This window comes from Diadema setosum, chromosome 17 (genome assembly GCF_964275005.1).
Source record: "Diadema setosum chromosome 17, eeDiaSeto1, whole genome shotgun sequence".
Taxonomy (NCBI): Eukaryota; Metazoa; Echinodermata; class Echinoidea; order Diadematoida; family Diadematidae; genus Diadema; species Diadema setosum.
In genome coordinates, this window is record NC_092701.1 from 22,346,184 (window position 1) to 22,371,991 (window position 25,808).

Genomic DNA, 25,808 nt, shown 5'->3' on the forward strand with positions numbered 1-25,808 from the left:
TGGCACGGTTTGAATGACTACAGCCTACATCACTGCATGTGCAACTTAACAGTGACTACAAGTATGACATGGTATGCGCTGTCTACAAGAAAGCAGCCAAATTTGCCGACATCAAAAGAATTGAATTGAAAAAAAAACAACCTAAAAACCAAAATTGGGTTAAAAATCTTGTACTGTATATGCCAATATTTTGCAAATCAGTAGGGGCCTACTAAGAATTATTCCACAAGTGGTTTATATTCACAGTCTAGAGAAAGCACTTTGGCAAAATCAAGAAATGTATTGTATATCACTGTCATTGTGAACACTAACTTCTCCTAAAGGTAGGAATGAACACTGGGACTCATCACTGTGAGATGATCATGGAACATATTGCGTGTCTACAGTACAACTTACTCAATGTCAAGAGCTTACATTGGAGACAAATGACAAGATTTTGTAGGGGAAGGTAAAGTTGGCACAACCATCACAACATTTTTCCATGGTTGATGGGTTGAAAATTGCACTACTGCCTGCACGGCGGCATTACACACCAGTTGTGTTAATTAGTTACTAAATATATGGAAGAAGAAATTAATGGACAAAATTAATCAGATGTTAATTCATTCATATCGCTTTCATTTACTTTACTAGCATTTGGGTATAATGATCAAAGGTTTTGCAGGAGGTTGAATGATTAAAAAAAAAAAAAAATCTTTCTTTGTCCTACCAACACTAACTCTTGTACCTCACACATGGTAAGGCAGTGTTCCTTAACTACATTCAGCTCTGTGTAAATTAGTAATGCTAGTAATGCAGTCTTAGTCAGAAGAGTTCTGTGATACTAAGTTGGGATCTAGTATACGGATCACCCCTCCTACTAAATGGATGCTTCCAGTCACCAGGACCTGGATGTGATTGGCTGCTATGGCGTGGCTAGAAGGGGTGGGGTCATGGTTGCTAGGGGAGCTCAAGACTGGGTCCCTGCCACAGGCTGCCCACTGCAGTGCATCCAGAATGGAGGGCAGCTTCACCACCTTGGTTTGGTACACCTCCTTGGAGGCGGAGTCAGAGTCCAAGGAATAGATGCCCTCCGCCGATTGGCTGTTTGTGCTACTGGGATGGTCCATTATTACATGGGAAGGGTTATCACCGACAGTGTGAAGATTGTGATGATCAGAATCACCGGCAGCTGTTGGGGTAGATGACACTGACACAGGGGACGAAGACTTGCTCCGAAGTTGTTGGAGGAGCGTCTGGAAAGCCACAAGGTTCAGATTACACCGCTTCATCTGTCTCTCCGTGGTGGTGGTGTGATTTGTTGTGTCTTTTCCAAAGAAAATAGAAAGCAGCATAAACTAGAAGTGTCATAATAAGGACAGATTGTACTCCCTAAATTGTTAAAGGAGTTTCGGAGGCCCTATTGAGGAATTTGTATAGCTTTCGAATATGCATTTTTTTTTCCAGCCAAACATTACTACAAGATGTTGCTATTCTAGCATGAACTGCTATCATACATGTTTTGTGAAACAAGACCCTAGCGTTGCTGCCCTGTCACCCTGTGTCCTAATCAGAGTCAGCTAGGGAGCTAACTGAAACCGAGCCATACAGTTAGCACTCTCTCTCTACAAGAGACTCTGCATCACACACAGTGGCCACAGGTTTTTGTTTAGGGCCAACCAAACATTTACTATAAAGTAAACGATTATGAAAATACTCTTTCTTTCTTTTTTTGCGCACTCATTTATTGAAGGTGCATGCTTTAACTAAACTTCATGCATCCTCATCCTCCATTATCAACCTTGACATTTCTGAAATTCAAATGTACAAATGGACTAGTTAAAAAGCTGGCACTTCTGTGTCCACTGTACTGCAGTGCAAATTGGATGAATTGCCCTAGTTCATCTCTTTCAAACTGTGAAATCTTCTTTGGTATTTCAGTTTGTTTGTTTTTTGTTTTTTTTTACAGAAAAAGAAAGATATTTCTACTTACCAGCTACACTGTCATGGCTGTAAAGACTGATTATATTTGGACAGAATGCAGCTCCACTGAAGTTACAGGCCTGAAATAAGACATTTGAGAAGGCAAAGTTTGGTATCAATCCTCAGGCATATAAAATCCCTGACTAATCCACTCATTTTCAAAATTTAATTATTGCTATTATTTTCTCTTTCTTTCTTTTTTTTTTTTTTTTGCTTTGACTGACAAACAGGTAATCACCATTGTTGGGTGAAGGGGTGATTGTTTTGCCTCTTTAGTAGACACCCAGGAACTTTCTAAGCCAAAGGAAGTTGCTATCTTCAATAAGGAACCCAAGGTGGTTTGAACAAGAGGCCTGGGAAACCATTTTTGTGAGTGTGTGGCAAATTCTTCCCTACATGGAGGAGGGGTTTGAGACACAATTTTTCACCAACATCTTCAAATCCCTGGACATCTTGTCAATTGAGGCATTAACCGACACTAACGGTGGCCCGGTGGCCCGGTGGCCCAGGGCCACCAAAAATGAAAGTCTGGCCACATAATTTCAGAAAAGGGCAAAATTTTTTGAAAAGTGTGTCAATTAATTCGTAACTCTTTGCGCCCGAAATGCATTTAAATGCATGCAGTGAGTGTGCGACTTATTTAAAAAAAAATGGACTTTTATCAATGTTTTTTTTTTTTGGGGGGGGCCACCAATTTTTTCTCTCGGGCCACCAAAAATTTGAAATTGATGATTTCGGTGGCCCCATCGGGCCACCGAAAAATAAAGTTAGTGTCGAGCCCTGCATTAACCATCACCTGTTGTCAGCACTATTGAAGCTACTGAGACAGGTTCTGAAACTGTTCTGTCCTAAAGTGCAACTGACCAGATTGATCAAATTATCCAACTCATTAGCAGTCATCGTATTTATTTGTCTAGATTCAATCTCAGCTCAGGAAAAAATGTAGCAACCGTTTTCAATATCTTACCACCACTTTCGGGAGCAGACTGTACTCATCCCGGTCCCCCGTGGAGTTGAAGATGAGTATCCTAGCAACGGGCCCCTTGATGTTCTTAGCCTCGGCCTCGGCCTTCTCGTGAAACCAGCGGCAACAGGCTGCGATGCTGCGTGGCGTGTGAGCGCCATCCAGGTAGTATGTGATCTTCTCGCGACGGACGACCTGGTTGCGGCCGGGCCAGTAGCATTTCTTGAGGCCTATTTAATGACATGAATGAAGTTCATCTTTGATGCAAGTACATAGATTGACTCTGTAGACTATGAACACCCTCTCAAGGTAAGAGAGTACAAACATATAAATACAAATTAAGAATATGTTGCAATATGGAGCATTTGATATAAAATAAGAACATGTTGCAATATGGAGCATTTAATATAAAAAAAAAGAATATGTTGCATTAATGTATAACATATTTACAAGTAGAGTCCCTCGTGTTGTCTCATTATTTTACCACTAAGAGCGCAAGGAGTGACAGTCTGAATTTGTACAGTACCATTCACACATATATGTCACTGGTCTTTGAGCAAAATGGAACTTGATGATATAACCAAATTTCACTTACAGGTGTATCTTCTGAACAGACACATCTAGGTACCAGTGTACCATTGTAAAATTTTTGCGTACGTGTAGAACTTGGTCTACAATTAATCATAATGATTGCTTGGTGTATACAAACATTTCACTTAATTTTACCTTTTCATTCTTCCCAAATGATGAAGCATCAAAATAACAAAATAAATACAACTGAGTACTCTTACTGAGCATAAATACATTATACAGCAATGCCAATGTCTAAACTTTGAATTGCCCCTACCACTTGGTTATGCAACAGATTTGTGTTCACTGGAAAAAAAAATTCTTCACATTTTGAAATAATGCATATCCTTGACCAACTAATATGATTGCTAGTGCATAATTCAATATCAACTGAGAAGTGTTCACCTACGGTATCCCGAACTATTTTACACTGTACAATGGACGAAGCAAAACCACATACAGCTGAATCAAAACACTACAATAAAATCAATTGCAATACAACATGTAACATCCAAATGCAATGCAGCAAATGATAACATGAATATTCACATTAGTCATTATTACCATGACAACCATACCATTCAGTTCTTCCCACCTTGTATAAACTCTTCTGGGAGAGGAAAGGGTGCGGCCTCCGGAACGTCTCCTCCTGACAGAACCTCTTCACTGACTTGCGTCATCTCCGTCACTTTACGATGTTTGCTAGCTGGCCCCTCCTCCTCCTCCTCACCTGTTGTTATTAAACAACAAATTTAACAAATTCAATTTACATGACTTAACCCTAACTATGCCGGGCTATTGGGAGGGGTTGGGGGGTGGACTTTTTGCTACAAATCACTAAATAAAGCTCCAAAAAGACATGTGTAACTTTGTAACCGTGTGTCCAGGAGTTGCAAATTTGGGATAAAAAGATGCGGAAGACTCAAAATAAAAAGTCCTGAAATGTCACAATGATAGCTTTCTGCGATGGCAACATATTGCGCAGAATGCGGGGGGGGGGGGGGGCTTCCCAGGCCCCCCTTCCTAGTTAGGGTTAAGCTGAAAATAGTCTGCTCCTGTGCAATACGCCATGGCCGTAACTTCCACGAAAATAAATTCCTTAGTTGCTCCACTGAGACTATACAATGATAAGAGTTTTTGCAATTCATGACCTTTTTGTTAGCAATGTGGTATTCAATTGCGAGTGTAGCATTTATTACAGAGCACCATATTTCAATAAAATGGAAAAGTCAATCTTGACTTTGACTTTTCTTGACTTTTCCATGACTGTGGTAAGCAGAAATATTCAGCACAAAATGACCACTACCACTGCGCCCTGACAGACAATGACAGACAAGAAAGAATGGTAAAGAGGAGGACTCGCCTTCAAAGGAGAATTTCCCGGGATGTTTCTCGGTGACCCAAGTCTTGGCTAGGTGGAGGGCCAGCGTGGCGTTGAGGTACTGATGCATGCCGGCTAGTCCCAGGGTCAGGTCGTGGCCGTGGAAGTCGTATGACGCGAGGTGGGGCACAACGTGAAGGGATGCCTGCAGACAACCGAAATCAAGCAAGAAAATGACTTCCCATATCCTCAGTTGTGACAAATATGGCAAGATTCTAGACAAGCCATTGATCCTCACCAGAATCTTCAAAAACTCATACCAAGTGACTCATTCTGTCATATCCTATAATTAAATCATGTCTGATTAAATTTGAGATAAAAGTCCCTGATTGACAACAAAATCACAGAATGCCAAATTTGGACCTCAGCCCTTACCAGGGGGGCATTTCAGGAAGCGTTTTGGTCGGATATTTTTCTGACAAAATGTTACAAGCTACAGAAATCCTTGCATCTGATTGGCTGAGAGCAATTTTGTCCGACAACTTTGTCGGACAAAATGCTTCATGAAATGCCCCCAGATCTACTAAAATACAATGCAGGCAAATCATCATATCATGACTTGAATATTAATGCCCAATGACGTCCAATACTTTGGGACATAATCACTTGAAATGAATTTTTTTTTAAAGGAGAAGAAATTCTCATGTCTCAGTATAGTCAAACATACATAGAGATATATCACAGTTCACATGAATACCCTAGGTCAATTTGATTCCATGCATACATGAACTAAAAACTTTGGAACACATAACTGTCATTTGTGGAACAAACAAACTTACAAACAAAATGTCAAACATCTTATTGGGTAAGCATCGGTACAGCATCAATTTTTATTTTTCATCATAGGGTGTGATTATGAACATAGTCTCTTATGAGATTCATAGAAGTCCTTCTTCATGTGGTTCAAACAAGATGCTTCATCAATTGATTTGATCACAATTTTAGTTCGTATTTTCATTAACCTGCCAAAAGAGACTTTTCTACTTCAGAAATCCTAACCTACAGCAGTGTAGTAAAGTAACAATATCTTAAAATAACATTAAGAATGATCACAGTAAAATTGCAGCAATTTCAGTTCAAGAATCATTGCTAACCTCCTTCTCCTTGGCTCTGTCTTGTATCACTTGGATGGAGTTTTCCGGCTGAGGAACAGTAAAAGCTGGTCTTCCCGTCTGCAACATATACAAACACATCAAAGACAATACAGTGTCAAAAGAACACATTTATTCTCATTCATACATCATCTTTTCATTTGATATGTCATAAGACATAGACAATAGAGTTTACAAAGATATTTGATGTACCTCATACACTGAACATCATCTAAACATCTGTTTTGTTTCTCATGATCCCCTCTTTGGAGGCAGCAGACCTCCCTTTGAAGTACCATTCAACCTCCAACAAAGTAAAACACAAAATCTACTGAACTATGCCTCCAATCATGCCTCCAATAGCATATAAAAATCCTTACTCTGCACACTCCTTTTGGAGGAAAGTACTATTTACACCAGGAATTATCCTGTTTTCTCTCCCATCTTCTTGTTGTGTGTTGAGCATTCACCAGTTATCAAAAGAAAAACAAAATTTAAATGAACATAACTAATTTTCAGTCAAACAATTACCAGTGACAGGGAAAAAAAAATAATTTGGAGAACTCACCACCTCTTTGTCAACATTAACTACGCTATCAGAGGCTAATTTCATGCATGGGACATAAAAGCAAAAAATTAGAAATTAAAATATTTTGTGCAAAGGTCGATTTCAAAGCATTTGAGAAATCAATTGTTTGGGTTAGAAGCATGAAATGTAGAGATATAACCCAATGATTATGATAGGCAGAGGTTTGTTAAAACCTGAGGGAGAACAATTTAATGGCAGGGCATGCAAGAAAAAAAAAATTGGCAATTGCTCTAGTTAATGAATCAAAACACAAGTGTTATGTTGTTTTGTTTTTTTTTTCCATGCAGCTGTGTCCACAGTTTAGCAAAAATTTATTTATACACTACAACATTTGTACCAACCCAGAAATTCCAACATTCACTTGGAAGTATAAATGTTTCTATAAATTTGCTAGCGATCTGATTATAAGTTTTTGACCCAGATGATATATTGGATGTCATCACCTGTATCAGACATTTGAGCTGGCCATTTAAAAAACTGTACTGTTCTTCCCTAGTTTTCATTTGCAGTGGGAATGGGAGGGGTACATTCTTTGTATTTTCCTTGGTCTCCATGTGCGCATTGATTTTGCATGCATAAATCTACAGGAAGTCAATATCCGGCGAGTGGTGGTACAGGTCAAATTGCATACAACTGTATAGAAATGAACTGGGCGTGGCACAAAGCTACCGGTATCTGCCACCACCTACCAGGAGGAGGCTAGACTCACCTTAATGATGCCTGCCTTGTGCCAGGCTATCTTGTCTACCGTCGAGCCCAAAACACCGATGTGGTCCACGCCCAGAGATGAGATGCCCACTACGACGGGTTTCCTGGGTACCGAGAGGTAAAAAGAGTTGGGTGGTGATTTGGCTCTGTCGGTATGGCGCAGCTGCCTCCCAATCCAAATGACCCGGGTTTGATTCCTAAGTCTAGCTCAGCAATGCTGTGTGTAATCATCCCATCCCCTCTAGTAAGAGGCAAAACACTCTGTCCCTCGGATAGGACATTAAATGGAGGTCCCCTGTGTGAGCTAGCCAAAACTCATGCACATGAAAGATCCCACCATAATAGCAAAGACCAGGGTGCTAACCCGATGAAGTGGTCCACCTACCCACCCACAAAAACTGGCTAATTATGCTGACCCCTCATATTCGCCCCATGTGACTAGCAATAGTCAGCAAATGGTATCAACCAGTCACATTGTGCCATATGCGAAGAAAGAGGAAGGTTGATGTAGAACTAAATTTGGCCTTACAACATTTTGCCTAAAATGTTTATGCCATTGATTATTCATGTGTATGTGTAGCTCAAGTATGGATGCCCTTTGTGCGAACTTAAACAACATACATGTCTTTGCTTTCTTCCCTTCAATCCTAACTACATACATGTCTTTGCTACCCACCTCCCCCCCCCCCCTCCAAATCAAGATAAAGAATCCAACCCTCTGGGCCAAGGAGAGCCTCAGTGATTACTGTTGTCTCAAACAGAGCAAATTATTATTAACAATATCTTGAATAACAAGCTTCTGATAAGTGTACTGTATATATCATGGCACTTTGCCAGCATAGTCTGCAAATTAGGACATACATGTATGTTGAAAATATGCAAGCAGCTAAATTTGCAGTTAAAAGAAAAACTACCAAATTACAATAACAAACAAGTATCATTCCTTTTTCAAGAAGCAATGTTAGCAATGTCTATCCTTGGAGATGACATAGTATATTGTATAATTGTGCTATGTAAGGGAATGTTTTGGCGTTATTTTCTACAAAAATCAGTTGATTAAAAAAAATAAAAATAAAATAAAGCCACTACATAGTACATGGTATTTGGTACACAACATAAACAGGATAGCACATTTCATTCAATATCTACTCCTGAGGAGACATTGTTTGGACTTTCAGAGATAAGCCATGACCCAACAGCGCATGGTGCGAACACGCCTGTTACTTGTGAGCAATCAACGTCCCTCAGAAGGTGACATTCACATTACTTCCTCAAGGAGACATGAGATAGCGAGAAATAATCGGCTCCTCGACCCTCACTGACCTTATGATGTTTGTACAGTCGTACTCGCCACCGATCCCAACTTCCATGATAGCTACATCCACCTGCAACGATTCCAGCACAATTATAGTCGGTTAGCAACTCGGGACCATTAATTTCTCAGTAATTCTTCATATATATATACATATACACTCACACACACACAAACAAACAAAAACACCTTGTTTTATGCACAAAATTTCACAAGATACCTCAAAACTGGAAGAGGTATGCCACGAAATGCTTAATCTTTCCTTCTCGTTCCTTTTTGATATTTTATTTTATTTGCTTTTTTATAGCAGAAGGACTTTATTTCTGCACTTCAGTGCATAACACAGTAATTGATATTTTATGACATTTTACAACATGAAGTTTATTACCTGCAGAAGGAGACAAATGTACACTGGAGTAAGATATAGAAATGACACACAATGATTCAAACAAAAATATATACATAGACCTAAGTTGATCTTGTATCATAAAGGAAAACAGATATTGGTAACAACAGCCATAAGTGCAGATGGCCACCATAATAAGCATAGCTCCCCATTTTTTCTCTCTCTGTTTGCCATTTTTGTTTGCTTTTATTGTGCATAATGCCTCTATTAGCTTTCAGGCCAAATTTACAAAATTGCGAGCAACTAATAATACTTCTCTATAAAACATGGCTGAGGAAAAAGAAAAAAAATGATCAGGGGACAAATCTATGTTTTTAATCTATGTTTCAAACACAACCTTGCTCTCACACCAGCTGTCATATATACTAGTACAATCAGTATATACGCCAAAAATTTTGTGAGGTTTATATTTTCGCGAATTTTGCTAGTCTGGTGCTATTCGCGAATCTAAAACCACACAAAAATATTGACTCTGATTCCGATATGAATGTGTCATGTACTGTACGTTTACATGTCTCCATTCAGTACTGTACTCCACAATCACAAAGTTAACCACTCGCCAAATCTTCAGGAAGTCCAAATTCGCTCAAATTTTGACTCGCTATTAAAATATATGGCATATACAGTAATGCAAGACAATGAGTATGAATTCTAAAAGTGGACAAAGAAAAGGGCACAAACAGGTGATGTGAAGATGGTACCTTCTCCTCCAGGAAGACCTGGAATGCCATGACGGTGAGAAAGCGGAAGTAGGCCGGCATCTTGCCCTGATACTGGTCCTTGGTGGCATCAAGCCGATTGTAGACCTTGAAGAAATACTTGGCAAAGTCCTCCTTGGAGATGGGCTTGCCGTTCAGCCGGATCCTCTCTCGCACCTCCACAAGGTGGGGGGAGCTGTGACCATGGCAACGGCGGCGTTAGTGGGAAGAAAATGTCAATACCGGTACCTAATAAGTCATCTAAATAATCACATTCGGTAATGGCAGAGCAGCTTGTATCACCAAGAAACTTCGCCATGACATATTGATTATCTAGTACAAGAGTTGTACATACACTACACCATAAAGTCTTGAATAGACATACACAGAGTGTAAAATTAAAATGCATGCAAAAGTTCTTGTCTACAACATATGCATTGAATGTCATTGGCAATTCACAATTTCATGCTGTGAAAAAGGTTGTCAGTTCTGATTGACAAAAATTTCATGCCTCAAAACTATCTCGCTTTACAGTAGGTGTAAAGATGTCTGCCTCAACTAAAAAGATGACAGTAGCCCAAGAAATGAGGTGGTGATAAGGGAATCAAATATCTTCAGTTCTGACATCAGAGATGAAGAGAGTAAGAAATTCTACAACAAATGGTCCCCCTTGAATTGCTGAGATAACAGTCAATTATGTCAAGAGTGCATGGTAAAGATACATGTATTAGCAAACATAACCCTGACAGCCGGCTAAAGTTCAAAGACTGTCTGCTTGATAAGAAGCAGATCACATCACATTCTAAACAGTCAATACAACTACTGACATAAAAGTCATACCACAAAAAAAAAACCTTAAAAAGAATCCTCTATTTCCAGCCTCTTTTAACATAGCTATGAAATGTGACATGTGAATTCTACAAACTTGCTGAACAAAGGTCACACTGTTGTGCACCTCCCTTTTTTTTTCTTTTAAATCTAAAATATCCACTGTGAGCTATTACATCAAATTCAACTGGAAACAGATTGTCTCTTTAACTAATTGGTTTTTTGTTTTTTGTTTTTTATTCAAAAGGAACAGTGTGTAAGGACACTTCGTTTCAAGACTAAATACACAATGAATTCAATAACAGATTTCTCGACTCTTTGCATATTTTCATTCAAAGCTTACAGATACATTGTTTCAAGACTACATACAATGACTTCAGTTGCAGAAAGATTTTACCTTTACCTGACTTGTACTTCACATACACTTTTTAAAACCTAAAAGATACTTTCTTTCAAGATTGAATTCAACTCCAGACAGATTTTCCCCTTTACCTAGGTGACACTTCCCATAACTTCGTTCAGAGCATTTGCTTTTCGAACAAGAGTTTCTGCGCTTTTGAATGTTTCGACAGGTTTATGGTGCTATAAAAATGCCGTGGATCATCATCATCATCATCAAGAGTTGGAAGACTTGATCCCAATTTCTATTTCTGAGCCGCATCTTGGTGATTGTGGCAGACATGCTGCCGATGGCCTTCTTTTTACCTGTAAAATCCGGTCTTGAAGCCACTTGACCGCAGAATGCTCTCCGTGAAGGCACAGACTGACCCTTTGCCCTTGGTCCCGGCCACGTGGATCACCGACAGGTCATCCAGCCTATCAAGCTGTGACAGCGATTAAAATTTTGGCCGTCAAACTCTATCACCAGATTTAACAAACTGAATTTGCATTTGGCTTCTGACTGTAATAACAACGCCTTATCTTAATTGAAATTATATTTACTGATCAAACAGGTTGAACAGAATAGTATGCCTCAACTACTGTATACAACGAATATTTCGCGAGGTTTTTATTTTCGCAAATTTCACGAGTCAGGTGCTATTCACAAAATTAAAGTCACACGAAAATATTGACCCTGATCCCGATGTGAATGTAACGCACGCGTGTACACTTCTCCGTTCCAGTACAAGACTCCACGATCGCAAATTTAACCACTCGCGAAATTGTCAAGAGTTCCCGATTCACGAAATTTTAGACTCGCGAAATATATGGCGTATACAGTAATATTACTTTGGACGTGTCTTGCAATGTCATCAGCATGTCACTTCGCATCTCGGTATCTACCGGTATCTATATCTTCTATCATTGCATCACTATTTTAAACAGTCATTCACTGTGTAGAATTTGCAAATACAAGTAAGGAAACATTAATGCATTCATTTGTTCATCTATTCATTTTCCCATTCGCAAACAAAACAAAATAAGAAAGTTAAGGAACTTCAAAGTTCCACAAGGTTCCACAAAACAGTAACGTCTGTTGCAACCAAATACACAAATTGGCGGAAGGTGGGGGTATACTTTATGACCATCCCCAGTGGTTTGTACATACACACATACACAAACACACACTACAACAAAATTATCAAAACCATGTTTTTGAATGATGACTTGGCAAGTGCAATGTCTTCCCAGCTAGAAGTCATCATTGATTAGTTAAATGCACTATAATTTGACGTGAAGGATCAGTCTAATTCTCATTTCAAGATTTCCTATCATAAAGGATCTTTAGTGAATAATTTGTTCATTATTCAGTGAGGGACATGAGAGGTGATGACACCATCACCTCTGCTAATTTGAATGAAGGGTTGCGACTTCCACTAATGTCATCTTCTTTCTTACTTTTTTTTTTTTTTTGGGGGGGGGGGGGGGGGGGCGAGGTACTATTTAAAATAACACAACTTTACTATTTCCGTGCCAATTTTTATGACACTCTTCACGTTCTGTTCATCTTATTTCATCCCATCTATCTATCAAGTGGTGGTGCTTTTCTTTTTTCTTTTTTTTTCTTTTTTTTTTTTGGGGGGGGGGGGGGGTAAAAACATCTGACTGTTTACTGGTAAAATACAACTTTCCCATTTCATTGCCAATTCTGATGATACTCATCCCGTTCTGTTCATCTCATTTCACCCTATCTCTCAAAGCAAACACAAAGATCAAGTGGTAGAGGATTTTAAATCATAGTGCTGTTCTAAGTAAATTTCTCCATTTGGATCACAAAAAAAAGAAACAAAGTGATCTGTATGCATTTTAAATCATGTTGCTGTTCCATGTAAATTTCTCTGTTCGGATCACACGAGATACAACTCGGGTGATCTGTGGTCCACATTTAATCGAGTCTATGGAGTCTTGGAACTGTCCCATGGGGTCTGCAAATGGTAACCCGTGACAGGAACAGGCACAGAGTCATCACGAGGTTACTGAATCAGACAAAGTCCTTGCTTGCTGTTGCTTATCTGAAGGAAGACCTCATATCTGAGTCTCCATTTCCTATTCCAAGACAGCGCACAGAGTCACTGAGTAGAGTGTGCATACAAAAGCATGTGTGTGTCTGGTGACTATAGTTCTCAAATGATCAAGGACACAGTAGTATTTTGATTTGTACTTCTTGCGGAAAAAACACAGAAAGCCATGCCATCAGATGGACAATTATTACAAATCAGAAGCTGCAATGATCACATGGTCTAACAATGACAAAAGACTACAGTATTCTGTACTTCTTGCGGAAACTACATTGTAGGAGAGATTGCACGAGGAAGAAAATCATAAAATACAGGCTTCACTAATTGCTCGATCAACCAATGAAAAAAGACTGCACCAATGCGTGATAATAATGCTGCACAGCCTTTGACATGGAGCTGCAGCTTTGCCAGACTTGCACACATATTTTATATGCACACTCTACCATACTATGATAAATTCACATCCATTCTGTATACCACAAGGTCAGTCATAACTTGTCAAATGCTATTGGGCAGCAACAATATGCGAATGCCAACCAGCAAATCTAACCATGACAGCCCTCATCATTCTTTAGAAGTGTAACCCTACTTTACATCACAATAATCTTCAGCTGTATCCCATCATCATGCAATATTTTCTTTTGTCGAGATATTGTTGGTTGATATCAGAATTGAAAATGCATATTTGGTATTTCAGTCAGATCCTGATCCATTCTATGCAATGATTTATTCTTCTTGCCAATACATACATTTTGTATGATATATTTTGTATTATACTTTATGATTGTATTTCCTACAAATTGTTGGAACAATATAATCTGTTGAATGAATACTTTGTATTATGTTGCCTTTTGTAGGAAGGAAATAGAAGTTAAATTGCACTGAATTGAAAAAAAAAAAATCAGTATACACCTGGTAAGTACACTTTATTCATGCTTGAACATTTGCAAGAATCATCAAATTATGCATTTCTGTTAAAGAACATTTGTGTGTACTTTCTTCAGTGGTACTTGAATGTATAGTAATTGCATGTGTGAAATTGCATCATGCAAAGTACTGCATATTTGGTATATTTTGTGGTGTTTCTATTTTGCAAATTTTGCAAAAATGTAGTCTCCTATAACGTAAACGTGCTGTGTATCATTTGCAACATAGGAATTCACCAGGTTTTCTTCTGAATTAATTTTCATATGTCACTGTGGTTTATGATAGCAAATCTTACAAGTTTTGATCAGCAAAATGATTTGCACTCAGAATTATGGTATATTACTTGAGCTTACATGTACAGCAAGACTATGCTTCATCATACAATGTATTATGCTTTGTGTGAAAATAAGTCACCTTGTAACACCAAAATGGGTGGGGTTTGAGGGGCATCTCTTGTTTGGCTTACTTGTAAGCACAATGACTCTACAAATGTTTGGGTTTAAAAATCTGTGAGCATAAACCTGTTGGGATAAATACAAGACTCCGTGCTGCTATGGTACAGTATGTCAATATTTTGTCACTTTCCTGTAATTTTATGACAGAAAACACTCTCCAATGTCAAAAATTAGAAGGAATTCTGTCTCTTAAACAAACAGGGTTTGCATTACTATCAACAATGCTATATGAAACCCACCAATAAATTTACAGTCCCACAATGGTGCAAATAACTGTCTCATAATGATTTAGGAAAAAAAAAAAACAACAACTGTGTGATACGTAAGAGTCAATGGCAAACAGTATAAAACCTTCCCACACAACATTCAAAGAAACTGCTGGCTGGAAAAGATGAAATGACAATATCTGTATGCTACTTTACAAAGGCAAGTGTTCATCGATGCATGAACGCAACGCCCCTGGCTCAGTCTGACAATACCACAAAAAAAGAAAAAAAAAGGGGGGGGGGGCCATCGTTGCCTAATCTATTCTACCATGACCTACACACCCCACTCCCGATACATCCTTGTACCTACAGCTGCTCACCGGAGACGTTTATAAGTGTGTACCGTCTAGTCTACTGACACCTCGGCTGATTGTAAGGTACACAATCTCTGGTCAAAGGTCATTCAGATCAAATGCAAAATGTGCATGGCTATCAACCCAATAACTGAAAACTGGAGCTGGTTACATCATTCCCATCCTTATCAGACAGACCAGGCTCCGCACACATGCTTTGGAGTCTACAGATGATTTCAGCAGAAAAACAGACAGAAAAGAGTCCACAGAATTTCATGTCAGCCTAACCCGATTTAACAATTAGTAAAGAATAAAACATAAAGAAATTTATGATTGATGTTCTAGATGACCCTATGCAGTATCATTGCAGAAGACCTAGTAATCATATCATGAAAACAGATCATGTTAAAAAAATTTGAGTCACCAAAAGTATCCGCTTGATCCCTCCCTTTAAATCATTCAAGCTAAAAGCGACAGAATACACTGTAGATGCACTCACCGATATTCCAACTCGGCTGGCGTAGTCGATGACATCGGGGATGTTCTTGTAGGCACCTCGGTCTCTGTTCTTCTTGATCTCATCAATGGTCTTGGCATTTGACTGTAGTGTGTTAAGTCTCCTTACAGCTTCCTACAGACATTTCAAAAAATTCACATTTACCTACCAAAAATGGACATATATATCTAATATACTACATGGACAAACCAATGATATGTCATGTCAACACCAATATTGAGAAAACAACAAGAAAAGTGCAGTGACACGTCTGTTGATGAATCTCTAATCATTCAAATATGCTGGCAAGCTATCTTCTGTTTGTTTGGTACCTTTTTCAAATGTTTTCTTATATTCAATAAGTCATACACAATGTTTGTATACAATTATATACGCTCATATTTATATCTCAATATGTGCGTGCTCTTTTTGTATATATATGTATATATGTATGATTACCAATATGGTTTACATATATGCATAAATACCTGTGTATAATAGTAAAGAGGGATGATACCTACAATTAGATAAAAAAAAATAAATAAATAACACAGAAATAAGATGTTCTTAAAACAGCATCTACATGAATGATGTTGTAACACATCATGCCTACCTGATAAACTTCTTCCGTCGAGCCAACGATTGGCTCATCTGAGATGCACTTTTCGGCATCTGCATCCCGTTCTGGCTTCTTCGGAGATGCGCTGGCGACGTGAGCCGCACTGCTCCCCAGCGACGCAATGTGCATCAAGTCCCTCATTGCTGCCTTGGCTGCGCGACACTTCCCCGACAGTGGCAGTCCTTTGGCGGAGGCGAGGAATCGGGGCTTGACAAGGTGATTCTGTGCTTGAGTGAGGCTGCAGATTTGGTGAGCAAACACAGTCCTAACTGATCTGAAGACAGGCTGTGGCACAGTATTATGAGAAAAGGTGATTCGGCATCCGCCAAGAGATGGCGCCAGCACTGAATGGAATGTATAGATGTGACGGAAGCGAAGGCTCAACCCTATCATGGCTGCCCCACGGCGCCCTCAACAGCCAAGAGTCTGTACAGCCAATTGCAGCCCCTTTTTTTTAATGCTTGCTGGCAGGCAGGATAAAAATGTGTCTCCCTTCGTCCTCCAAGCTGTAGTCAAGATCAGATTTTAATATGGGTACAGTTATCTTGGAAAATAGCAGCAGAGAAAGCAGAAGCAATGTAGCTTTAAAGGTCCCTCCAGTTTCTGTCACAGGACGTGATGGCGACCAGAAACATGTCTTGCCGTGCACAAACAAAATTTGACCCCCGGGCACCATCACCAGAAAAGAAAAAGCCAAGACTAGCACAGATTTCTCTGAGTAAGTAACAATGTTACATTTGTTAGCATTTTTTTTTTTTCACACCATCTCCAACTTTTAAAGGGGAATGAAACCCAAATACACACGTTAATTGAGTGAATGCAGCAAATGTAAGTAGAACACATCAGCAAAGTTTGAGGGAGATTGGATGATCCATTGAAAAGTTATGAATTTTTAAAAGTTATGGTGCCACCATCGCTGCATGAGAAGACAACAACATCCTGTAATATGTCACGTATGGACAACAATAAAAGAGAAAATACAAAGAGAATTCCATGAAATTTAATTTCTTATGTAAAGAACATTCATTCACTCAACTTGTTACTGATATGTGTTAAGGGTAAACTATTTCCCAGGTATCCTTAACGAAAGACAGGGCTCGACACTAATGGTGGCCCGGTGGCCCAGGGCCACCAAAAACGCACGTCGGGCCACCAAAATTTCAGAAATGAAGAATTTGGTGGCCTGATCGGGCCACCAAAAAAGGTTGGATGTTTGCCTTTGGGCCACCAAAAATAAAAGTTAGTGTGGGGCCCTGCGAAAGAGATACACTGTTTATCAATTCCCCTCCCATTATGCTAGAAAAGTGAAAATATGTTGAATTTTCTTTATATTGCTGTTCGATGTGATGCCATAAGATGTTGTAGTCTTCTCATCTGACAATGGCAGAACTTTTCAAAAATTTGTTACTTTTGAACGGATTGTCTACCTTTTCTCAAACTTCATTGATGTGTTCTACCGTACTTAGTATTGCTGGCTACATTCCCTCAATCCACATACACCATGTATAATATTTGGGTTTCACTCTCCTTTAAAGGAGACCTCCAGATGATTTTCAGACTTTTACATCTGAACAACTATAAATCAATTATTACTTAGTACAGAGTTTCATAATTCATAGTGATTTGAAAGACGAATAAAAATATTTTCAAAATCTATAACAAATTGCAATGAAAAAGGAAGACATGCAGCCTCACCATAAGCATGCATTAGTTGGGGCTCAAGGAAGCAGAACAAAAGAAGAAGGCATGCATTGATTCTGCACAGGTAAACTTGTTAAGCAAGCAGTATTGTAATGGAATTAAACTGCTACATTTCTAAAATATGTGAGGCTCCTATGTCATCAACACTGCTCAAGGACCACAATAAATTTTACAAATCTCGATTTATGTACCATATGTGAAATTATGAAAATCATTTGGAATGTTCCTTTAATGCAGCTCACAAAAATCATGCTAATCATTATACATTTTAATGAATGACCATGCAGTGATACCAGTAATCATAGTGGTAAACTTCTAGTTTCTCAAGAAGCCATCTACAAGTAAGCTTTTAACTTTTAACCCGTTGAGGACGGTTTGATTTTGCTACAACACGCATTTCCCATAGACACCTGCCCGAGTATTCTCGGGACTCGTCCTCAACGGGTTAAACATTGATAAGGGAAAGGGGATGAACTTGACAGTAATCTGTCAGACGGTTTAGACAGACAACCAAGTGCGATGAAAAGAGTAGCATGCCATCTAAATCTTTTCACTTCAATGTGCACACAACATAAACTATTTTATTCTTGTATATTTTTATATCAACAGGCAGATGCCCATTACAGTATACTTCTTACATCTTACATACATATTCAAACTTAATCAATTGCATTAGATATGTATGTTTTACTTTACAAAACAATAAGATAAGCAAATTGGACCTTGATTTTGAACTTTTGATTTTCCTTTAATTTTGAACGGAAATGATAGAGAGTAAATTCTTTGCATATGGCAGGGCTCGACAATAATGGTGGCCCGGTGGCCCAGGGCCACCAAAAATGAAAGTCGGGCCACCAAATTTTAAAAATGGGCAAATTTGGTGGCCCGCCTCTGGCCACCAATATTTTTTGAAAAGTATATCAATAAATTCAGAACTTTTTGCGCCGGAAATTAGCAGTTAAATTTGTTTAAAGGATGGATGAAAAGGACTTAATGAGTGCCTGAGAGTGAGTGTTGCCAGTTTGTTGAGGTTTATTTATGAGTAGATATGTCCAGCTTCCAATTCTTACTATGAACTATAAAACTTAAATATTTGACTCATTCAAACAAAAAAGGACTTTTATTGTTTTTTATTGTTTTGTGGGTTTTTTTTTTTTTGGGGGGGGGGGGGGAGGCCACCAAATTTTTCTCTCGAGCCACCAAAAATTTGAAGTTGATGATTTTGGTGGCCCAATCGGGCCACCAAAAAAAAAAGTTAGTGTGGAGCCCTGCATATGGGCACAGCACCCATTTTTTAAGCAAAAGTTGATGAAACTGCATCAATACCTTATTCAGATACTGTTGCCTGTTGGAACTACAATATGTATTTCATCAAGCACACAAAGAAATTACAACCTGACCTTTGACATATAGTTTGTCTCACAGATCATCCCAGAACTATCCTGTCAACAATGATGTAAGCACTTCACATTCAGACACATTTTACATTGTCTTTTCATAACTTATTGCATAATTTCCCTTCTTTTGTGTGTTTTCAAATTAAAAAAAAAATCTATTAATACAGAATACAGATGGACAAAACATCAGTTAGGGGCCTACCCCAATAAAAAGACTAGTACAAGCTCTAAACAGTTTAATGCTGGTGAGCAGAACCTTTAATAATTTTACCTTTCAACAAAATACACAGATGATAAAGAATGCAAATCACTAGACATATTTCACCTGATCCTCATTTTGAAATTGTAACTTAAGCCTACAAATGAAGAGTTTGTTTGCAAAAACTGATAAGTCCATTTTTGAAGATTTTGAAGTACGGTCTCTGTCATAAAAAAACAAAATAATACCTTTTAAATGATATATTAGTCACTACATATAAAGGTACATTTTTGAAGTTATGGTCAAAAGAAGCAAAAATTTTCTTATTATTCTTTTTATTTTTCTTGACCTTTAATCGCAAATATCTCCATTTGGCAAATATGGACTTATCGGTTTTTGCGAACAAACTCTTCAAATATACAAGACATTTATTACAACAAGGCAATAATGTTAAATCATGGCACAAACATAGCTGGCTACAAGATTTCTAGCACTTGTTAGCTGTATGAAAGTGTTGGACTGCTTTTGAGTAAAAGGTGCAAGGACAATAAACACTTTCTTTGGGCGATTTCAGCCCATACAACACTCAGTGATATAGATCTAGGTCTGCAAAGTCCCACTACTCATGCCACATATATGTAATTATTTATGCACAGAGATATAATATGCGCTCTGAATTACTATAATGTCCTGTAATACATTCACTTGTGTAAATATACTCTACACAGAAAGGTAGGGCTATCACTAATAGTCAGGGTGTCTACTTTTGATTTAACTGTCAATCCGTAATGGCGTAAAAGGCCTAATAAACCGTGATTGTGGGATAGAATCTGATCTAGAATGTATGAAACAAAATTTATGAAGAAAATAAAATATGAAAAAACAATGTAATCATATAACTTGTAACTTATGGGCCATTCTTAGATTAAGTGTTCAATTCCATGTGAGTAAAACCGAAAAATCAACCACAAAGTAATACATTCAAAGATGTGTTTTTGGGTACTTCAAAACCGGTCAAATACGAAACAAAAAGGGGAACATTCTAAATGATGGCCATTCATTGAGTAAAAATGAATTGAAGTAGAGCATCAAATATGATTTTTGATCACAAATCAGATACGTTACCGCAAATTTACATGTTGTAATGGACTATAAACTTTGAATTAAATTTGTTTTGATCCAATTTCTGTTCAGGAAAAGACATCTGTCCCCCCTAAAGATATTGGGGTTTTTCAAAAGGTAAAAATGTTGTCATCCCTTGCTAATTGGTAGAAATTATTTCTGTGTGGTAGGTTGAAATATGTTTTTTGCTGAAATGAAATATAACCTTGAGATTCACTTTGTATTTTTAACAAATTTCGCTTACAAATAAAGTTTCGAACCCCACAAATCATGCAAAGGGATCGATCCAATCTGGAATTTGCACAGGAAACAAATATGAATTGCTTTCCTGGGGAAATAACTACTGAAAAACATCGAATCGCCTTTGGTAACGTATCTGGTAAAATATAACTAATAATTTTAGTTGTGTATGAATTAATAAATATCACCTGTTTAATTAGTTACCTTATGAATTGATGTAAAAATGAATGATGTAAGCCCAAATGAACCATTTTAAACATTGTACGTAATATTTAAACTATGAAATGTAGTGGAAAAGAACCCTAAATGTGAAAGCCGTGTTCTTCATTCACAGAATATTCTCATCTTACGTCTGAATTATTTATCCATCTGACTATAAATATTCATTAAGTTTTGATGGATAATGCAAACAAGGTTTAAAAATATATTTTTGCAGACACTTACATGTAGAAGGAAGTAGGTACAGTCTCTATGAACTCGATATACAGTACCAAAAAGTTGTTTGACCTATGGTAACATATTTGGCTCACCCCTTTTAATGAAAATGAATAAATAATTGTTCAACTTATCAATGAATCTTGAGTAGTTCTTCATATGTTGAAAAACGCTAGAATAAATATGCAACAGAACACTGAAACTTTTCTCGGAAGCTTTTCATAAACTACTTTTTACTCTTTCAAAGTTAGGTAACGTATCTGGCGTACCGTAAATGAATCTGTCGGTGAAGTTACAGAGCAATTTCTACTGAATATTCTTCATTTGAAAACAACTTTAATTTTTTTTTATGGAAAGCGTCATTCTATGCAGAATTGCTTTATGAACACTTTGTTTTACATAAGATTAATTGTCACCGTGGGTGCCCTGAATCATACATAACGTATCTGCTAAATCTGAAAAGCAAAAAACTGATATGCTGAATAATAGCTCCGTCTTGTAAAATAAACGTTAAAAGTTGTTGCATAGAATATGAAAGTGGCTGGGTTTTATAGAATAGAACTTTGGATTTTGTGAGCACACGACTTGTTTGTCAAAAGATTTACAATTTTTTTTCACCATTTTGATTATGTGGTAACGTATCTGTCGGAAAACTTGGCATTAAATTGTGAGACACTGACGCAGAAAGAAAAATCATGTGGAAGTGTTGCTCTTTTTCACCTCCCTGTCCTTTTGGTGTAAGAATATAATCCTGAGGTCCAACAAAATGAAGCATGTAATGTGTAGAGATTAATTTTGACCAGATTTGATCCCCTGAAAGCACAAGACCAATGAGCAAAATTCGGTCACGTATCTGTGGTAACGTATCTGTGGTAACGTATATGGTCGATCATGTTATTATGAGAGCGATATATCTACCGAATATTTCTCACTTGTACTAAACTTTAATGGTGAATCGATGCGTCATTCCGAGGAGTACTGTAATGTACAATATACAATTTGTCTGACATTGCAATATCTGTCGCAGTGGGTGGCGTGAAATGTATGTAATGTATCTGTCCAAATAAAAATGTAGAAAACCGATATTTCAAACATTGTACCGTACTCTCAATGAAAAGCTGTTGCACAAAAAATCCAAGTACCAGTACTTGCAATGTATGAAGTATATCCTCAGGGTTTCATATACACAGGGTCATTGCATAGTCTTGTTATTTTCGCAATGCTGTAACACTAAAGAAACTGGTAACGTATCTGGCGGTGAACTTGGCGACAGGTTTCAAAAGGCTATAAAAAAGAAGTCAATAAAAATGTTTTAACTTTTCGAGTATTGTGATTAGCACATATGATATGCTCATCGTCCATGCAAATGATATTTGGAAAGTGTGTTTGTGGACGGAGAGGAGCAATAAAACATAGGCCTAATTCTAAAATAGCCGGCGATACTGCGTTTTGGGGGTCTTAACGAAGTTTAACAGCAAAATTTTATACAAAAAAAGCAGACAACCGCACTTGATTGTGTTATTTTTAACAAATAAAGTCCTCGTGAAACATTTAAATAGTATCCAATAGGTTTCAGGGAACCGCAAACTATCATGGAATGTCGGCGACACCAAAATTCCGTATTTGAACACTTTTACTAATGGGCCTTGCTTAGGTATGTAAGTTGTAGTTGTACCAACCTCCAAACATAAAAACAGCTATATACAACATAGTGCTAGTAGCATGGTACATGTATTAGCACAGCCTAGAGTAGGCCCAAGGCCCCTAGGTTCTTTAAATTATGAGGAGTGATGAGCGTAAACACTCCTATAAACACAATTGCAAAACAGCACCCTGGGCTGGTGACAAACAGAGTTCCTCCCCGATAGTTGCGGCATCACGACGCCCTGTGATCCGTACGGTACCGTCGCGTCGTTTAAGTGCATACACGGGATTGTCTTTCAGCAAAATTACATAATTGTAGATCACAATTATGCGAGCCTATTCGTAAATATGACAATTTTTGGCATTAGATCAAGAAGTGCAGGAGTGCTCAGGCTCGATTTTCACCTCATGGGCGCGAAATTTCGAAAACACACACTACGAACCTCCGACACTTGCTGGTACTTCGCCGTACTCGAATAGAAAGAGAGAGATTGTAAACATACACATAACACCCAACACATGAACAAAACAACCACTGCATGCATTGTGATTGCACGGTCGGTCCCTCGCGCGCGTGTCGCGCCTCATCGCCGACGCTATTTTTTTACACACAAGCGTACGGCGTGCGTACGCGTCAGTTGTATGCAGTGTGCAGTTGGCTGGATTTTCATTCATTCCGAAACTGATAAGAACACGCGCGACTTTAGTTCGCGCGAAAAGTCATTAGTTATCCAATCAGAGAACGCCATTTATGGATAACGCCCCACCAGTGATACAAAATTAACACAAAAAGGGATACGAAATTAATGATGGAATGACCTGTTCGAGTGTCAGTTTCTGTGTCATTTGCCTCCCTTTATCAATGATGCTGTCTCAAAAAAAAAAAAAAAAAGACTTCACTTACACTCTGTTCTCACTGCAATAAATCTCCATTCTACCTCGCTCTATCTCCACACTAAATCACTAGCTCTCAAAACCGCTTTCCAGCCCAGGTTCCAGTCTCTCATTCCCCCGCTTGCCCTATCGACTTCCCTCCCCCTTCACACTCAGCCTGCCTTACTTTTCACAGTTTCCAACCGTATCAGGGCAATTACCCCCCGAGGATAATTACCACCCGGCTAAAATAGTTGTTAATGATATAGGGTTATAGAGTATTAGGGTTAAAGTCAGTGATGGAGTTTGGGTTAGGATTAGGTTCAGGATTAGGATTAGGGTTAGGGTCAGGGGAAGGCTCCGCGGTAATTGCCCGTATCTAACAGCACAAAACATTTACATAAACACATAACACCAATTTGCTTCATCCTCCACTAGTACCAGAGGCCGCGGAACGTTTTTCAGTTTGGGGGGGGGGGGGGGCTGCGAGACCGGGGGGGGGGGGGTCAAGGTTCCCCCCCCCCCATAACACAGCTTAGAAGAATCCAAGGGCGGAATGTTTGGAAATTGAAATTCTTGGGTGTTGTGATTTTTTTTTTACGATTTTTTTTTTAAGAGACAAAAGTGTGGGGGGGGGGCTGCAGCCCCCCCCCCTCCGCCCCACCCCCCCCCCCCCGCTTCCGCGGCCCCTGTATACTGAATTCGCACTCTCTTTCGATCTCCGATTCTGTTCTCCTTCGGTCACTGTGTATCCGTCTCCGTATAATCTGCAGCCTCCATTCTTCCGTAACAGACGTCGCCGCGACCGTTTAGTGACTGATCAGTCTTGCGCTCTCACCAAGAAGCCGACTCCAGGGCGACTTCAGAGACGTCCCCAAATAACGAATTATTGTAATTTAGGCCTACTTGTCCGGAAGTCGCGGAGACTTCCCCGCGACATCTCCAAGACGTCTTCTCACAGTCGCTGAGACGTCTCGGAGACCTCGCAAAGTACACAACAGTCTCCACAAGGTGACGTCGTGAAGACGTCTAGCAGACATCTCGGAGACCAGCTGGAGACTGGAAAAAAAAAAATCCGAAAAAATGGAACATGTTCGATTTTCTCGCGATTATATAGGGGATGAGGCTATAAACTATTAGTCAGACGTCGCGAAGACGTCTCCGCGACCAGTGAGATGGCCGACTCCAGTGCCGTATACAGTGTATTAAGAGAGTCTGGCTAACTCATAAATTGGACGCCATGTCGTTACCCAGCGTACAGTGTGCTTATGGTTTTAGCCGTATCCGGGCAATTACCCCCAGAGGGCAATTACCCCCCGGCTAAACACTGGTTAGTGGTATGGGTAAGAGTTAAGATTAGGGTTAGGGTTAGGTCTAGGCTTAGGAGTTTGGGTTAGGCATAGGATTAGTTTCAGGATCAGGATTAGGATTAGGGCCAGGGGAACGGTCCGGGGTAATTGCCCAGGGGGTATATGCCCTAGACCCGGTTTTAGCGTGTGCGCTTGGAGGGTTAAGTGTGTACGCGCAGGCGTCCCAAAGGCACGGTGTTGCTTGACTTTTCTTTCTCTTAGAGAGAGAGAGAGAGAGAGAGAGAGAGGGGGGGGGGGGAGAAAGGGGGTAGGTTGAGGGAGGGACATTCTTTCATTCCATCCATGTTGAACAAAGCCAACAATCAATCATTTTTACACATTCAAATAGACGCAAGCACACAGGTATACCGTATAATAGGGAAGCTGTCTAAAGGACATAATTCCGGAATATATGATGAATTATTGCTGTGAAAATAAAAGAAGAATTCACAGTAACGTTAAGTCATATCGTAAACTTTCACTAGACTGTATGCTATGTATATGCAAGTTGTCCAGGGAACAAGAATATTGTATAACAACATGATATATAAATTTACAATTCTAGCTGTGCAGAGGATAGACGAATTCCACAGTTATTACTGCTTCGCACGTAAATACATTGTAATCATCAATTACCATCCTATTTAGTCCCATATATGTATGAAACTGACATGAAGGCCGATTGGTATGTAATTCAAAAGGAATACACCTATGTACAATGTAACATGAAAAAGTGACGTCACCGACATTAAGGTATGTAAAATGATCTAAAATTGTTTAAAAATAATATTAAAAAAGACATGTTGAACGAAAGCACAAGTACT

The 25,808-nt window shown here is 38.8% G+C and overlaps 1 protein-coding gene across 1 annotated transcript; it reads right to left on the reverse strand.

The window, feature by feature from the left end:
* Positions 1-677: 677 nt before the first annotated feature.
* LOC140240536 (folylpolyglutamate synthase, mitochondrial-like) lies at positions 678-24,675 on the reverse strand. Its single transcript, XM_072320300.1, has 13 exons — positions 24,542-24,675; positions 16,019-16,262; positions 15,409-15,540; positions 11,215-11,333; positions 9,685-9,877; positions 8,589-8,650; positions 7,267-7,369; positions 5,972-6,049; positions 4,860-5,022; positions 4,092-4,226; positions 2,930-3,156; positions 1,973-2,042; positions 678-1,306 (listed from the first exon to the last, which is right to left on the reverse strand). The coding sequence occupies exons 1-13, from the start codon at positions 24,673-24,675 to the stop codon at positions 801-803; spliced, it is 2,166 nt and encodes a 721-aa protein (XP_072176401.1). The 3' UTR covers positions 678-800.
* Between the last annotated feature and the right edge of the window lie 1,133 nt (positions 24,676-25,808).

Coding starts and splice junctions, on each gene's coding strand:
- LOC140240536 (XM_072320300.1), bottom strand. CDS start 24,675: ATGTCTGCTAGACGTCTTCACGACGTCACCTTGTGGAGACTGTTGTGT. Junction 9,878..11,214: donor TTCAAGACCGGATTTTACAG/GTAAAAAGAAGG, acceptor CCATGGTCACAG/CTCCCCCCACCTTGTGGAGG. Junction 5,023..5,971: donor ACAGAGCCAAGGAGAAGGAG/GTTAGCAATGAT, acceptor GGTTGTCTGCAG/GCATCCCTTCACGTTGTGCC.